The sequence below is a fragment of the Pogoniulus pusillus genome, chromosome 1, assembly GCF_015220805.1.
Source record: "Pogoniulus pusillus isolate bPogPus1 chromosome 1, bPogPus1.pri, whole genome shotgun sequence".
NCBI lineage: Eukaryota > Metazoa > Chordata > Aves > Piciformes > Lybiidae > Pogoniulus > Pogoniulus pusillus.
Genome location: NC_087264.1, coordinates 33,708,237 through 33,726,779, shown reverse-complemented (window position 1 = coordinate 33,726,779; position 18,543 = coordinate 33,708,237). Strand labels below are relative to the sequence as shown.

Here is an 18,543-nt window from a genome sequence, read left to right as displayed (position 1 = left end):
GCACTTCCCATTCTCAAAAGCTGTAATTGTTCAAGGTAGTAGATTTGGTTGACACTGCACTGAACAATTTTTTCCCTGTAGCTCAAATAAAAATAATTACTGCGTATTGAAGACAAAAACCAAACAGAACAATGTTCTCTGAGGCAAAGAGATGATATTGTAACACAGAGAACACAGTTAATTTCGACATTCATAAAGGATCTACTGGAACCTTCCCCACTTGTCCACAATGAGGAGAGAGTGAGGCTTTCCTCCTCTAACTGAAATACAGCATTTTTCATCAATTTTAATCACTATCCAAAGAAAGATTACAGTCTAGCAATAAAGCTAAGAGCACTGTAGAATACATGCTGCTTACAAAATCTGCATTCAGACTCACAGCCTTCAAATTACAGGTAGAAGTTATTTTAAATGCCAAGGCACAAAGTGCAGTCCAGGGCAGGAAGAGGAACAAAAATCTAGGCCATCTCTGCAAAACTGCATCATTAGGCTTAGAGTCACTGAAACACAGACAGGAGAGCAGACAGTACATGCAGTTCTTTCTACAGCAGCCTGTTGGTTTCTGTGTGACCACACTACCACAAAACCACTTTCCAGCAGAAAGTCCTTACTTCCATCTAGGCCTCCAAGCAATAGGATGCTTAGAAGAATGTAACCATACAGCCATTCCTCCCAATTTCTCCTTTGAACCATGCTAAAATGCTGTATGCTGGCCTCAATTTGCTGTGTAACTAAAACCTAAAGCAGCAGTAGTATAAATAACATACCATCTTCCCTACTTAACAGATACAGACAAAACAGCTGCTTATGTTTCAGTGCTGTAGGGTTCCATCTCTACCTGACATTCTCATGCATACCTACAACTTTCTTCTAACCTATATATTAGCACACCAGGAAAAAAAAAAAAAAGCAAATGCTCATTAATTCTGGACACTGTGCTTGATAGCTTGAAAACTTGAGGTGGACAGCATCCACCTCATACGATTCTATTAAACCTGAGGTTTCACACTGAGACAAAGGTTCTTTTCTTTCTGAATTACTCACTTGTAGCAAATAAAAACCTCCCAATATTTCTATTTTTAATTCCAGACACAGCTTCAAAAGCATAAAGTATATGACAACAGGTAATGCCTGTTTACAGAATTTCAATATTTTTTAATACAAAAATTGAAAGGATGCCACAATAAATCTAGTAGTATTTTCAATTACTCTACTAAAAACAATTAAAATGAAGAATTGTTTCCATTTCCCATATCTGACCACTGATTGCTAGATTGAAATTTACAGAGTACCCACTGGATCCCATGCTACTGTGCTGTTAAATTTATTTCGTGTTACTAATGTTACCTAAAACCTAACCATTCTAAGAAACAAAATTAAGTAATGCCTGCCTACAAAGTCTTCTGATCTAGCTGTGAAATACATGATGTTTAAGACCAAGGAAGACAGAATGAAGCCAGACACCCCATGCTGGGGGAGGATGGTGGACTCTATAGTCCCAGTCCGGCTGTGGTCGAGTAGATTGTAACACCACCAAACCAAACCCAACAAAAATAAATAAATAAAGGAATGAAAATATTTACAAGAGATGAAAACAGGTGATGGTGTACCCTGGGGACTCCTCTCAGATCTCATCACAGAAAAAAAAAAAAAAACAAAAAAACGACAAGGCCTTTGTGTAGTCCCGACTAAGAAAACTGAAGTTTTGAAAACGTTGCAAGTATGTTAACAGGTAGGTTTACAGACAAATACCCCCAAAATAATAACAATAATAATAAAATATATTAAAAATATGAATTCATAAAAGACTTCTGAGCAAAATTTCTTTCTATTGACAAGTGTAACCATTTACAGCAAGAAAATTCTATTAAAAGACTTGAAAAACACTGTAGTTCGAGTAAATGGACTGGCTTTAAAACCCCCACGATTTAGCACAAAACACAATAGGGGCTTAACCCATAAATACCACCTTAAAGCAAGACTATCAACTTTAAGTGCGGTCAACATTTTAAAAGCAAAAAGAAACAGGTTAAAGTAGTTTTATATATAATCCTGACCTTTTCAAAGGTAAGAAGCACCTTTCAAATACTTTTTTTTTTTCTCCCCCTCTGATCTTTGAGTCTAGCTCTGTTACAAAGATTTCAAACACTTTGATGTCTCTTTAAACTCTTAAAACTATTACTGAAACTAAATCCACCCTTGTAAAACTGCGCATTAAAATAGCAATTGTGTTAGAAACCTGGGTTTAGGGGGTTATTTCAATCTGTCTTTTAATACAGTTCTCTGCCTAGAGAGTATCAAAATTAATAAACCTGGAAGACAAAAATCTTATCTATAAAATGTGAAAAAGCACCACAGCTGCTATTTCTATTCTGTATTTAACCAATTCTTGAAAAAAAAACCAAAACATTTTCTGTGGTTTTTGGTTTGTTTTTTTTTTTCCTTTTTGGACAATGTTTGGAATGATTTAGAGTTGCTGCACCCAAACTCCAACTTCCACAAGGTTCGCTCCTAGACTCAAATACACTAAACATTTCCGTGAATAGCTGCTGCACCTAAAAATAAAAATACACTGCTCACACTCGTGTAATCATTTTCCATTTACAAGTTTCATAGCTTGCTGGTTTTTAATTAACTATTATTTACGGTACAAGAGCCTCAAGAGCTGGCAAAAAGCAGCAGAAGTGTACCAAGAGCAAAACCAGCAGCCACTAACAGATAGGGCTGTGCCCAACTATTTGAGTGAGCATCATCGCAAAAACACACTGGGAATGTCTGTCGTTAAGAGTTCAGAAAATTTGGCCTAAGAGAGCTTAAGATATTTGGAAAGCAAAAGGACCTGGAAATCCAGCTGTACACGAGCCTAACTTCCCCTAACTGCAGGGTTTTGCCCCTTCAGGGCAGCAGCCACTCCATGCTGCCGCCGGCAGCTCTGGGCGTCCCGGGCGGCTCGGCTGCCTCGGTGCTGGGATAACCGGGGGCACGCCACCAGCATGTTCTGCTTCGGCTGTTTCGGCTTTCTTTTTTTAAACGCACGGTAGTAGTTCTGGACTAAGGTACAGGGGGAAAGCAACACGGGCGTTGTTACAACTTCACCCTTGGAACAAGCAGGCAACGTTTCCACCCAGCACTCAAAAGGCGGGCAGCAGAGAGCCGCAGGCGGCAGGGAGCGAGACGCCAGAGCAGCAGCAGCCGCATCGCTCCGCTAAGTGGAGGGGGCGCGTCAGGAAACGCACAGCGGGAAGGGCCGGGGCAAGAGGGGTGTCCCAGGCGACTCTGGGTGGAGAGCGACCCCCGGGCTGCTGCCGGGAGGGGGAACTCGGTCTCCCCCCACGCCCTCCCTCCGCCGCAAGTGTACACTTGCGAGAAGTGCCTCGTTCGCCCACATGGGCACTCCCTCAGCCCGTTACCTGATTAAAGCCACTACTCTCATGTTGCTCACAGGCCTGGGGGGCGGCAACACTAACAGGGAGGTGCGTGACAACTGCGAAAGGCAGCGGGAAAGAAGGCTGGCTGGCCAGCCGGCACCGCGCACGCTGGCGGCTCTGCCGCTGGTATTGCTGCTCCTTTGCCACCTCCCTTCAGAGGGCCCTCCTCCCGGGGCAGGCCTGCAGACTGCCTGAGCAAGCGGGGGGCACGGCAGGCCGCCGCCTCTCCCCATCCGCGGGCCGCGGGCTGCCCCTGCCGCGCCCCTGCCGTCCCGCCGCACATCCAGGGCCGGGCGCAGCCCGGATGGGGGCGGTGTGGGGGTGCGGCCGCAAAGGCAACGCGCGGGACGCCTATGGAGGGCAGAGCGGCCGCCTGGGTAGGCCCGAGCGGGCCAGCCGCTGCCGCGGAATTGCTTGCGCCTTCCTGCTGCCTCCTGCTGCACGATTTTTACCGTGTCCGCTGCAAGTAGCAGTGGAGCGATTCTGAGCGATTACTGTGTAGGGAATGGGGTCTACTGAGTGAAGCAACCGGTCCGCTCCTTTCTCCTGAGGGGACTGCGGGGCGTAGCTGCAGCCCGGCTTCACTGCGACCTGGGGATGAGAAGCTGGGAGAGATTGCTTGAATGGAGGAAATGCTACGGGGTCTCAGAAGTGGCCGCGGGCCAGTTGTGACCGTGCAGCGAGAGGCAGAGCCTTACTTTCGGCGATTGCAGTCGCCCTGGGGAGCTGCTAGGCCACCCAGGCGGTACAACATGCTGGCCCGGCGGCGGGCGGCGAAAACGGCGTTCCTCAGCAGCGACCCTCAGCAGCGACCCTCAGCAGCCCGTGTTGAGGGGCCAGAGTGGGGGACGAACAGGGAGGAATAGAGGAGCAGACCGTCTGGCTGTTACCCTGGAAGCCTCCGTGCTCGCCTGGGAGCACAAAATGCCTACTTGCACCCTCGAGTTGAGCTTGTGCAGCCAAAAATCTAGTCTTATGATCCGTGTTGGGCCTATATCTGAGCAGCCTTGCTCGTAACGTGTATAAGACACCACTGTAGGTTTCCAGACCGCATCAGCATAACGCTTATCCAAGTGCTCCATCTCTGAATCAGGACACAGTTTTATTTCTGCCGTGTCAGAAAGGAGCTTGTAGGCTATTTGCTGATAAAACCATATTACTAGACTAACGTGGAAGTGTTTCGTGCCACCAGATAAAAGCATTTCCAAGAGTGCATTTTGAGCAGCAGTCTGAGGGCCCACCACTCCCCCAGTCCTTGATTCAAAAGGCCTGTAGGTCCAAAGCGGAGACAAGGAACTGCTGGCATGCTGCAGGCTGCTTACATTCTCTGGAGTCTGGCATGGGAGCGAGCACAATGCTGCAGGGTTAGCTTGGTGCTTTCCTGCTCAATGTGTTCATTTGTAGTGCCACCACTGTAGATCGGTAGTAACCAGAACGCTGATTCATGGTTCTTGTGGAATTTAGTTGCAGCAACTGGTGCAGCTAAACATAAAAAGGTTTATTCCTAAGGGCTAGCATATGAAGAGTATGCTTTATGCATTGCAAGTTCTAATTTGTCAGCCTCTGTGACATGATACTATATAATGCTGTATCACAATCTGCATCAGTCAGGTTTTGCACAGTTTTTTTGCACACAATTTTTCAAGTCTGAAGTTCCCAGGAAGAGAAAAGGTGGAAGAAAATAGAGAAGAAAAGGCATTTTTTAAAGAGCAATAAATACACCAAAATAAATGTCTAGTGAGACAAGCCTACAAGACGTTTTTATGTACAGCTCATGAAACAGTTTGACTGCTTTTAGTTCGTTTGAATCTGCATGTGATTTGTACAGTAAGTCACTAGAACGTGTGAAGAAGGAGTGGATAATTACAGGTAGATAAGAATTTGATGATGCCCTCCCAAATACACTTTTGAGAAGTTGAGAGGTGGCGGTCAGTGTAAAACATATTTGGTAAGTAGTTGTGAAGGGGCAATAATCACAACATAGGTTTCTTTGCATAGGAGTAATTACAAAAAGGACATTTAAAGCTAAATCCTCAGTGCATGCTTTGGCAACCACGTTCCAGCAGTTATGAGAAATATTTTACTTACATCAGAAATAATTAGAGAACAGGTAGATATCCTTCTAGTTTAGTGCCAATGACTGAATGTGCAATCCTTAGAAAGCTATTTTCTGCTCTTCAGAATGACATAGATGATCTCAAGGAGGGTAACTTAGATGTGCAATGAAATGACAGGGATTTGGGGCCTTATTTACTTGGCTCAAAAAGACAATGGAGGCCTGTTCTAAATGATAACTAAATGCAGTCTACTCAGATTTAAGGAGAGATTGCTAAACTGTATGAAGAAATGCTACATAGTACATTAACTGGTAGAAAATCACCACACCTCTGAGTAACTGTTAAAAAGGCAGAGGACAGAAAAATAAAATATTAAAGGGTGTTTTGTCATGCATCACCTTCATCATTGTGGGATTTGAACAATTATTTTTATTATCACAAGAAATAATACCTAGCAGTTGTGACCACTTAGAAGGTGCTCACAGTACTTATCAATGATAGATGGAAAGACTAAGAATCACGTACAGAAGTTGTTTGGCTGCTTTGGAAAATGGAGAGGCCACATCACACAGCTTTATAACAAATATTCAAAGACTTGTGAAGCTCTCTTCTGAGCAGCATTATTAGAAGATCTGAAAAAGAGAATAATTTGGAAGACCTCTGTTTTCTCAGGGGTCTGTAATGATTCTGTCTCGGTGCAGTGTTGCTGGTTTTTCAGCAGATGGTTCTACTGCAGTTTGGTTTTACAGCTCTCAAAAAACAATTTTCCACTTACAAGTCAGACTTGTTTGAAGTAGAAGTTACATAAGACACTGCAGGACCAGAGTCTGCTTGATTTGCCAGTGAGAGTAGAATTTTTGCTTCCATCTGATGAAGGCATCAGTAGTTATTTGCACAAACAGAAAAAAAAAAAAAGAAGTGAGATTTGGTGCTAAGAATTTGTGAAATATGTCAAAATTGAATTAGTAAAGTGGGGTTTCAAAACAAATCTGTATTTTACCCAAGAAGATGCTGCTTTCAGGTTATTTGGAATATATTCAGTGAGAAAATCTGTTCGCTCTCAGTCACCTGATGAAATAGGCCTGGTGTGGTGTCACTGCTGGTAAGAGGTTCTGCTGTACGACAGTGGACAAAAGACTGAGCAGCATCTCTTGAGCCGACTGCCCCAAATCTTCTGTGCTGCTGCAGCCACTGAAACTGTTTCCCCGGAGCTGCCTTTTTTCTCATGGAAGCACTGGCTACTTTGTACAGAGACGCAGCAGTGGCTCAGCACTTCTTTCTCACCCTTTTCTGCCTAGAAAGTTGAAAATAATTATAATGAATTAATACAACTGGAGGAACCTGTCAGAGGATTAGAAAACGCAATGCAGTATCCCTCACGATCTGGAATAGTTAATTAAGTTCTCTTATAAATGAGTTCCAAAAATAACTTACTTTCAGTAAGTTATTCTGAGAAACAGTCACGTTAGCATACCTGAGCTGCAGTGCCTGTTAGAAAAGGGCCCAATTATCCAGTGATTGGCAGTTAAAGGTGAACTAAGTTCTTAATTAAAGGATTTCCTATTATAATCAGCAGTAAGTAATGAAATACTGCACATATAAAGCAGATACTACGTTAGAAGAATATTTCCATTTTGAAACAAAGATTTTGAAAAATTTTTCCTTTGCTTACTGAACCAAGTCTGAAAGAGGTTTATTATGGTTCGCCTGGTTGTAGCTGGTGGTGGGATGTTGTTGCACCTCATTAGGATGTCCTGTTCTGACTCTCCTGCAGTCAGAGGTGTTTGCTTCGTCTAACAGGTGGCAGAACTGTTGCTGCTCTTTACACCCATAGTTGTTTATGTAATACAGAAAAACTAGTTGAAATTCTACAGGAGGGCACTTGTTAACTAAGAAACTGCCTGGAAAGTTCCTTTAGCTGTCTTTGACAACTTCTTTGAATTTTCAGTTACTTCACAGTAAACAGGATATTATCAACTCTTCGATGAGATATACTGGAATTAAATCTTGTGCAAAAAACCCTCCTGGTTTGGAAGCATGAGATGTATAGACATAGGACTAAAATCTGAATGAAAGGAATTTCCCAGGAGGCTTATCTCCCCATCTGGGTGTGGAAGGTCATTCTGCATTTCAAGCTTGCCAGATACAAAGAGCTTCACTCTGAATGCTGCATAACCGTGCTAGCGGTGCCTTCTGAGATTAGCTCAAACACCTTGTCACATCCTTCACCTCTTTTTAGGCAGAAGTAGGCATGCAGTGATTTCCAGCTGCTCTCCAGCCACTCACACAGGTATGGCCCTGGTAGTCAGTGCTGTACATGGGGGATGCCTTACAGGCTTTTCAGCTTTTTACTCTTAAATGCCCCATATAAACACTTGTTGAAATATGCACAGTTTATCCTGTAGTTCCTAGTTCTGATAGAAAAGGTTGTTCATTTTCTCAGGTAATTTGATTTGTTTCTGCAGAACTGTGAAATCCAGCAACTTTGTCCTCTAGACAGCATAGAGGAAGACCTATGTTTATGAAGCACTGCAAAAGAAAGCATCTTGCTTAAGACAACATTATAGGTGTTCTTGACTAATAATAATCTTCATTTGATGCCAGATTTTCTAAGCTTTTTTTTTTCACTAGCCAATCATCAGGGAGTCAAAATTAACCTTAGAAGGTCATGTCTCTCAAAGTGACTAGTCTCTTTCCATTCCCAGCAGACACAAGCTTAAAATAGTACTGGAGCATTTTTCTCCCCATGGCTAGAGCCTGTTTGCAGTGTTTGAGATTTTTACTATCTTACTAAAAGCACTAATATTAATTACTATGAGAAGAAAGTGTCATAACTGACAAAATCCTTCATTTACCTTTTGTTTTCTGTTCAGCAGAATCCATGGGATTTTTTAATGTAGGGTTTTTTCCATTTGAAATATGGACCTTCAAGGGGAAAAAAATTAAAAATGTGCTAACAGCTTCAGCTCACCAAAAACCTGCAGAATGCCAAAGGAGTTTCAGTTTTAAATACATTTATTTTTATTGCAATGGAAAAGTTAATTGCAGATTGTGTATTTACAAGTTAAAGAACTTTATATCCCTTTTTTTTTTTTTGCTTACAAATATTTTTCTTTTTTAGAAATAAGCAGTTAGCATTTAAAATTTCCCTACATTTTAAATGCAAAACAAATGTGAGAGTTGTTCTAAAGAACAAATGTAGATCAGAGGAATTTATTGTAAAGTACAAGATTCAAAACCAAGTCTCTCTCATGTTTCCTGTGACCTGTTTCCTCTGCTAACTACCAAGGAAGCCTCTGAGGATGGAAATTTTGGAACACTTCAGTAAGTTAGAGACTGATCTGTTAACCATTCTTGAGGAGAAAAAAAAAAGATCTTTTTGACTCAGTAATGCTTATAATGTTCATCATCCAACAACTTTGAATCTAAAGTTATAGACTTTAATTTGTTAGCTATTGCTTTGATAGCTGCAAAACACCCAGGAAAAGATATGGTCATGGACAATAACCCATGAGAACAGAGAGAAATTAGCTATCAAGTTAATGAGGTTAAGCTATGGGGTCTTCTTCATCTCTATGAGCTAAACTACTGGGATCTTGTGGGCAGAAACGACAGAAACATGGAAATTTAGAGAAACAGTTTCAAATAAAAGAGTCAGAAAATTGATCTGATGCAATGAAAAATCTAAAAATGAAACTCCATTCTTGTTCTGGTGTTATATAATTTGCCATCATTACTCACTTACTAAATTATTTTGCAATTAAGAACATTTGAGTAGTTTAAAGCTGCTGAAGTTTCAGGGGAATAAGCAAACAGCAGCTTTTTTGGCCCATTTGTTTCACTGCAAAAATCTTCCCATGCCATAAAATATTTATAGCATAGCTTTATCTAATAAAAAGGATTATTTTCTCTCCCTTCTCCTGTTCTGTTCAATTTTGCCAGTACAAATAATAGCTCTAACAATCAAAACAGTTTTTAACTGTCACATTTAATACTCTCTTCATCTCACAGTCAGATTTTTCAAGAGAGAATTAATCTAGTAAGTATAGAGCCTTTTTGACCTAATTAGCAAAGTAGTGAGCAAGCCTCATTTCGAGTGCTGCAGAGTGCTGCATTTTACCACTGCAAAAAGCAACAAATCAATTCTAACTTTTAAGTGTCCCATTGAACTTCATTACGTCATATGTAGTATAAACCACTGACATAATCTGCCTCTGATTTTAAGACCTCAAGGAAAAGTGGCTGTGCCCTTTGAAAGAGCATTGAAGCTTCAGCTCCCATATCAACATTATTCTCTAATCAGTGTAGTCTTTTTTGTTGCAGGGTCTTCCACCTTATAATTGACCCTGACATATGCTATTCACTCTACCCCTTGGCTTTGGACATAAAATTCCTGTCACGGTCAATTACTAGGTGATAGAGCCTGCAACCACATGGCCGCTGCTTAAAATCATCCTACACAATAAGCCCTGAAGTGACCAAATATAACTGGAGGGGAAGAGTGGATCCAGACTTTGATAAAACTAATATTCTTTTCACTTCTATATAGAAATGTGTCAATTTCCATCATCCCATGTATTGCTGAGACAAATGGTGACAGTGCTATTTCTGAAACAGGTTAGAGGAAAGTACAAAAGCCTTTACCAAACTCACTGTACTCTGAACTGAGGAAATTGTCTGTATGAGCATACAGTGCACATAAAAATTACATTTGAAAGGCAGATGAGAATTTAAGAGTGATAAGTGGGCAAGTACTAAAAATAAGGGCACGTTATTTGCTTTCCAGCGCTGCTTTGTCTGTATGCTTGCTTTTGTGTTGTTGAAGCTTTGAGGAAATACTTTACTAGAGTTTGAAAGATACTTCTGATTACTGTGTCAATAGAAGTGGGTTTGAACAAAAAGGTCTCTCCTCGTTGTCCAATTGGTGAGCAAAGACAAAAGCTCAAAGACACATGCTCCCCGGTCATAGCGTAAGCATTCTGATTATCAGAACCCTGTCATTTTGCAGTCATTGGATCACTGCAGTAACATTAGAGAGTCACTGCAAGTTCAGGAGTAAGAACTGACACAAGGAGTTGCCATCCATCTGCAGATATTTGTTTGAGACACCAGATTGTTCATTTCATAGATTCTCCAGCTGTAGTCACCTGTGCCCTTAGCCTAGAGGACAACTATCCCTTTTTTGCTCCAGGGACGTTAATCTCAATTTACTAGTTGGCATTGCCTGGTTGGGATTCTCTCTTGGTGTTTTTTTGTTTGTTTGTTTGTTTTTTTGTGAAAAACAAAGGAAGTTTTAACAATCTATAGCCTTTTTCAGTCACAAGTTACTACTTACAGCAATATTCCACTAATTTCTTTCATTGTTGCCAAATTCCTTAATTCTCTCATACCTAAACAACCCAGCTCAGAAATAATCATTAAAAGACCCTTACAAATCTGCTGAATTTTGCAGGTAATACAAGATAGAATACTGGGGGGAGGGGAGGGAAATGATTTGGTGATATCTTTATTACATATCATAGCCTGAATAAATAAAGCTCTAATTAACATTCATACAATTATCTAAGTCTTTTAAAATCCCATCTGTACAGTTTGTCTTAATGATGTATACACATAGCACAGGAATCTCAATAAATAGCAAGCAGATAGAATGAGAGTGCTTTTAATTGAAAGTATGGCACTGGTTAATGACAGAGTTGTGCAGGTTCTATATTTCAGTTGTTCAGTTTTCTTAAGACTTGGACACCTTCATACTGATGTACACTGTCCTGCATATATCTAGGGAGCTCTTACTCCAGCAACTGCTGTTATCAAGTCAAACAAACTCAACTTTGGAAGCTTATCAATTTAACTACATATGGGTGACTACCAGAATGTGTAAACCAGCTCAGTTTTTTGTTAGACAAAATCTTAGAGCTGCTGAACCTATTAATACGCACAAAGACTAAATTCCCACACCTTTAGAATAAAGAAAACCAAAGTGTAGCTCCTGACACACCTGCTACCCTGCACATATCAAATGACATCCTAAATATTATTTCATAGAAGAGTTAATTCAGCTTTCAGCAGTCTGCAGTCTATGAAGCAAAGAGAATAACTTCTAGCTGGTTTGTGGTTTAAAGCATGATTGAATATACTAACAGAGCTTTGTGAAATACTCATTTCAATATATATAATGTATTTTAAAGTATTTCATCTCTGTACAGTCCTCCTCCCCTAAATAAGTGGAATATCTCCATTGCACTAAGGAGCAGAGGGTAGTAGAGCCCAGAAATACTGAGATGATCTGAATTGCAGAATTTTATTCTCTGGTCAATAACTTGTTGATTGTTAGATGATCATTCATGCAACTTCAGCTGCTCTTTGTTTCACTTTCTCTGGCTGCAAAGCCAGACCTTGCAGAGTATTTTGAGATTCATAGGGATTTGCAATTGCATACATTATAAAATATCATTGCAATAAGTGTATATATAAAAAATCTCTATCGTCTCTATTATGGCAGTTAGGAAAAATACTTTGTGTCTGATTAATAAGATTATAAGTTTCTCAGATTGGCTTATTTTTAATGTTTGCTTGCAGGTTCTTCTGAGGAAGTATACAGCAATATCACAAGCAGTGTTTAAATCTCACCACGGCAACTGATTTTTCTGTGCTCTACCAATAACATATTTGCAGAACTGCCAGATGGGGAGAGAAACTGCAGTGAGAAAATACTGGTCAGGTTTGTAGTACAACAAGAAAAAAGGACCAGACATCAGCTACATGATTTTAAAAGCATGTTTTAACTAACTTTAAACATTCAACAGACTTCTTAAATGGAAGCTTTGCAATAATGCCTCTGCAAGAATGACAAAAGAGAAAGGTGGGAAAAAAAAACCATCTAGCTGAAGCTGACACAAATCCTAACCAAATACAATTAATAGGGAGTATAAAAATGATGAAGATTTGGATGATAAATCCTGTGGTAGTATGAGAGTCAGAAGGTTAAAATGAGATTTTCAGGAAAGATTTCTGATTGTGTTTATAGTTTCTTCTTTTTCCATTATAGAGAAGCTTGGTAAAAAAACAGAGCTTTGAGAAATTTGATTCTCTCAGGCTCCTCTGTATACAATAGCATTAAAACCAAACATTTAAAGACAGCAAACTTGCAAAACCTCAGTGTATTTTTTTAACCCATTTTCAGGCAGCATTAGATCAACAGCAGAAATAATTGCTGTCAGTTTCTACTTTTTGACCAATAATTCTCTGTATTTCCTGCAAGAAACTTGAGTGATGCAAATGACCTTATTTTTACAGCATGCTTTTATTAAATAGTTTATTATTTTGGCAGACTAATAAAGATTTTGGTATTTGCTTTTATTTGCAATAATATTACCACCACATAAAAAAGGATTTTATGTTCTTTTTGAGGAACAAGGAGGATAAAAGTGTTGATGGATAGTGCAACTAAGGCATCAGCAATGAGCTGGAAATGAGACACATAAATATGAAAGCAGAGCTAAGAAAATAGAACTGCACCCTTGGCCTTTCTTAAAAGAACATGCACATGCCATGGTTCATTCATACAGTTACAGAAACTCCTTTTGTTTTCAGCGAGTCAGTGAAAATATGCAAAGACTAAAATATTGCTGCGATTCTTCCTTGTTTGGCATATTTTTGTACTTAATGTCATGAAATGTTTCTAAACATTTAGAGAAATGATGGGTGATAATGATGATGATTTTTTAGATGGTGCATATTTTATTGGAAGGATAAATTTGTCCATCTTTCTAGCTGTGTCTTAGCCAAAGGTGCTGAGACAATGTCAGGTTTCAGTTTTCCCTTCTTCTTTGTCCCCCCAAATAGACCTAATTCTTCAAAGCCGCATTAGATAATCACAAATTCAAAGAAAAAAAAATAGTTTAAAAATTCGAAATAGTCTTTAATGACATTAAACTGTTTTGTTTCTTGATGAGGAAATCTTCATTTCAGATTGCAAAAATTATAATTACAGAATTCAATTTGCAATAATCTGAGCTCCTCAACAGTTGCTGGTGGTGGGTATTAGGGGTATTTCACAGCGCACAAGAGTTGCTCGGCATCTATTGTAATCTGTACCTTCATTTTTTCGATGTAAGGCACATATTTATTCAAACAAATAAGTGAATGGGCCTTAGAAATATTGATATTTGCTTGATTGAGGGTGCTTAAGATCTCAGTTTTTTGTATTGTCACCTCTATGAAAGGTAGCCAATACAGAAAAATATGAACAAAGCAAATACTGAATGAAAACAGGTAAACAAGGAGAAAAAAACCCAACAAAACAAACAAAAAACCCCCACTTCTCACTGGGAATTTGTACATTCCATTTGCCTTTTCTAAAAGGCAGTCAGTAAGGAGAAATCGTGAAACAAGAGTTTCAAAGAAGAATAAATCTAACAATTAATTATATGTCAAGGCTAAAGAATCAAAAACTGCTTATGCCCATTGCCAGTCATTCACTCCCTGTCAGTAGTAGTTCACATCTTTCCTGGGATGGCATCCAACCACAGTGGCATCTAAAATATAGCAGGCTATATTGTTGCAGTTGGAGGTGAAACCGAAAGTTACACCAAACAGAAGTGACAAATTCACATTGCTCAGTGTTGCCTAGCAATAAGAGATGAGTTTATTATGAACACTGATTCTATCCATTGCGAAGAGGCTTTGTATTTGTACCAAAACCCAGTTACTTCTGCAGGCAAAAGGGGCAGAAATAGAGTGGGCAGAAGGGAGAAAGACTTGTAGTAGTTGTAAGCAGTAGTAATCTTGTATTTCAAGATTCTTTTGTGTCTCTTGGGAACTGCTTAGGAAGGAAAGGTAGAGCGTGCCTGTAGCTCAGCTCCAGAGTTTGGCCAGGTATCTTGTTCCCAATCTTAAGTTGTTGTTTTGAATGCTGGTAGCATGGCTGTTTTCTTTAGCAATGGTCTTGTGCTTCAGAAACTTTAAATATATAAAATCTTTACTGAATGCCCTCAACAACTGCTCAGTAGTTGTTTTCATTGTTAGAGGTTTCCCTTTGTTTCAGCTTATATTTTGCCTTTTTTTGTTTATTTGTTTTTTGTTGGGGAAAAGGAGAAGACTTCACAGAGCTTTTCCCTCCTCACACACTTTGCTGTTTTCCTTTTCAACCATTATTTATACAGGAGAACATTTATTCCTGTCTTGGACATTGGACTATGTCTTTCAAGGTATTAAGCACCTAGCTGTTTAGATACACAGGATTTTCAAGAAATATTTAGATATTCTTGAAGCCCTTACTGGTTCTTCACTCACATTTTTAGGCACTTAATTAATTTTTGAAATCCACAGTAGCTCCTATTAAAAAAAATAAATAAAACAAGCCACCCTCCAACAACTGATCTGTTTCTGTGCTTTTATGCCATCTGCATTTTTGACAACTGAATATCTTTGACAGTGTGGTCCATTGTGCCCAAGTTCACATCAGGGTTTGGTTGGGTTTTTTCCCCCTCATTTATTTTTTTTAAACATCAGAGGACTATATATATGATAAGAAATTGGGTTACATCACACATTTGGCTTTACAGACTTGTGGTCACAGTGGATTTTGGAAGTGACAAAAGAAATGTACTGAAAGCATTTCTATTATCAGGATGCATTTCTGTTATAAAAATAAGAGATTCATCAAGTGCTATGTAAGTGACTTACACTGAATTAAAAAAAAAATGTGATGTTAAGAAATGGAAAAACTAAGGATGAAATTTAGAAATTGTCTAGGATGAAGTCCAGATAATAATTATATATTTATATAATAGATATTTTAAATTGCTAATAGAGAATTCTCTCCTCAGCTTGCATGTTCACCTAGTCAAATTAACAGACCCCCTGAAAATTAGAGTTTAATTTTTGTGTTTTGTATACAGAATGCAGCTCTTGCCTCAAATTCTCATTCCTGCTGTAAGTTTGCAGGTATAAAACTGAGGTACTTACATTTTGTAAATGTTTTTGTAGAACCTTTAGTAACTTTGGTCCTTTCTTTATTTCAGATTCAACGTGTTACAAACAAACATATTCCACCTGTTACAACAATCTGGCATATTACTTTCTTGATATGTGATGATACAATACCTCTCAGGTTTGCTGAGTAGCAGAGAGAAATGTAAGCAAATGAAAAGGTTTTCCACTTTCACAGTTTTTTTTCTGCTTGGGGTTCTGTTTGTCTGAGAACTGTATGAATAGAAGCCATATTTTATAGTATTTCTTTAACCTCTGCCATCTGGTGTAGGTTAGTTTTTCCACTGCCAACATATCCTAGAGGCCCCAGTACCAAAAATGTTTCATTTCTAAGTAAACATTTGGACTTATAAATCCAGTTTTAAAAAAATAGAGCATTATTTTTTTAAAACTCTATATTGCATTTGCCACTATTGATGACATTAATAAACACATGGACAAGTATGTGAGTTTAAAAGCTTCTGGTCACGACTTTGTTTTCTGTAGCAGAGGTCCAGAGATGTCAGGTCATCTGACATCTTTAATCACTGAGTCATTTTCAGCTATCATGAAGGAATTTCAGTATTCCCTGCTGACCTAAATTCTGAAGTTGTGTCAAGGGAATTGCAGCACTGGAGCCCAAACCTTTGAAACCAAGCACAGTTTCAGGCAGGTAGTACTCATCCACACCAAAGCCAAAGCTTTAGCTGCTCTATTTTTTGATTATATTGCAACAAGAGGGGACTGTTTCTACAAAAGAGTTTGGGCAAGTGGGTAGCCTCTTGAAAACACAAGGAATGCAATAACCATATCTCCAGCAACTTCCTTATATCCAAGGAAAAAAATCCACAAACACCATGTCTGAGTTCTACTGCCAGGCAGAGAAAGTCCTTTCTGAATTTACAAGAGCACAATGTTGTGGTTGGTACTAGCCATCAAATCCTCAGATCTCAGTGGGAAAACTCCGGTGATTTTCCAAAGCTGATCATTAGTTGGAATAAACTATTGAAAAATAATTGCTTCTACCGAGAATGAGCAAACTGTATACGGAGTTCATCTTCACCAGTGTTCTTCAGAGGCAGACAGTCACCAAGGGAAAGATATATAGGTATTATGGATGCACAGATAATCAAGGAGATCATTTAAAGCTGCATTTAAGCCAGATCTGAAGGATGCAGTTACTTAATCGCAGAATCACAGAATGTTAGGGGCTGGAAGTGACCTCAAAAGGTCGTCTTACTTAAGTCAGATTTAGGAAAAAGTCTGGAAGAAACCTTTGAAACTCCCACTTCTTCCCATGTCCACCTGGTCAAAAAGTTTTTTTCTGTGTTTATCCCTAATTTCTAAAATACCAGTTTGTCATCTTCTGAATTTCCTGCTCCTGAAGAGTATTCAGAAACATATTTTTGGCACATACTGATTTCTTTAATGAAAATGCACAAGAAATCTTTGCTTCTCACTACTTAGTTTCAAATTAAACAGTAAATAATCTAATTAATAAATGACTCTTTTCTGAGGACTGAGCTGTAGTGCAAAAGTTATTTGAATTTAATTGAATTAATTTAGGAATGTACTGCTTTAATCAGTGCAATGTGGTAATAAAGATTCGTGATATTTCTTGAATTTAAAGGATAATTCTCCTGGGGCATCTGCTGCACAGTATGGATGAAGAGGTGATGCATCCCTTTTGAGCCAATCTGGAATGTGAAATTGTGGATTACTTTGCAAGACCACTAATTGCACATATTTTTATGCTTAGTTATAAACAGCAGTATGTGAGGAACAAACATCCTGTCTCTACCCTGGAGATATGGACTTCTCCTGCCTGGATGGACAACTGGTCAAATTGCCCCAGTATGAGACATCAGAACTGATAAATCAGTGCTAGCACTGCATTCTGTTTAGTCATCAATGAAATTTTCTTGGCTTAGTTTAGTAATTTTCTGATACTGACTTTCTTTGAGATCATTCACATTTTGTCACTGTGCTTCTTAAACTTTCAGTGACAGCTTAGACATGTCTTGAAAGATTTACCTCAGTATTTCCTAGCAGCCATTGTTTGGGAAGCCTGGTGAACCTATGCTTGTGTGGCACCTGGACTCACCCTCTCTTCTCAGCACCTCTTATCAGTCATGTCACTCTCTGATTCACTTCTGATTCCCAGTGAACTCCAGTCTGGATGTCCTGCACCGAGCTAGGCAGTTTAACTATTGCATAGAGTGGGTTTAACTTGAAACTAGTCATATGTGACCAAGCCATCTTATCTACCCTATTCTGTCTCAACTTTCCCTGTAAATGTTGGGTCAATTTAGTTCAATTTTTTTAAGGACTGAAGTTCTGCAGATTTTGTGAAAATAAACACCTGTGTGAGAAGAAGGAAAGAGCAAGTTAGAGCTCCAGCAAGGAAAAAGACTAGATTTAGTATTTACATATTTGACTATCCATTAAACATTTAGTATAGACCCTATTACAACACTGCTGATGTTAGCTGTATTTTACTAAAAGGATATAAGAATAATTTGCGAGTAATTTTCATGAAATTGCATGCTTTGTCATTCCTAACTCGAAGCTAGGAGATAAAATGGTCCTAAGTCACAATCTTCTCTCAAAGACATTGAAGAAGTGGAACCTCCAACTAAACTGTAGCATACAGACTGAACCTAATTCAGAGACCTAATTCAGAGAAACAAGCTGTGGGCTCTGACTTTCTTCTTTGTTTTTCCTACTTAACAGCAAACTTCTCTGTTTTTTAATAACATAAATCCTACTAAGATTTGTCTTCAGCCAGTCTTCTTGTGAAGCATGGTTTAAGTGTTTCTCATCGTCACGCTAAGTACTGAAGTGTCTGGCTTCGTGATACCTTTGTGAGGCCTGAAGCAGTTTGAAAAGCATGGCTGTAGCCCTCACATGCACCACAATTACTCCAAGAAGAATGAAACTTGGAATTCTATAAAGGATTGAATTTGTCTGCAGATGCAGTGCTGTTGAAGGAAGTGGATTTACATCAGGAGCAAATTTACACCATGATTTGCTGAGTATCCAAATCTGTACCTAATAGTTACTCTTTTTTTCCATAGAATCAAAGA

The 18,543-nt window shown here is 39.1% G+C and overlaps 1 protein-coding gene across 1 annotated transcript in view; it reads right to left on the bottom strand.

The window, feature by feature from the left end:
* DPH6 (diphthamine biosynthesis 6) overlaps positions 1–3,738 on the bottom strand; it is a 191,006-nt gene extending 187,268 nt beyond the window's left edge. Inside the window, exon 1 of the mRNA XM_064147998.1 lies at positions 3,411–3,738. Coding sequence (XP_064004068.1) covers positions 3,411–3,661 — 251 coding nt within the window. The 5' untranslated portion in view covers positions 3,662–3,738. The remainder of the gene's footprint in view (positions 1–3,410) is intronic.
* Between the last annotated feature and the right edge of the window lie 14,805 nt (positions 3,739–18,543).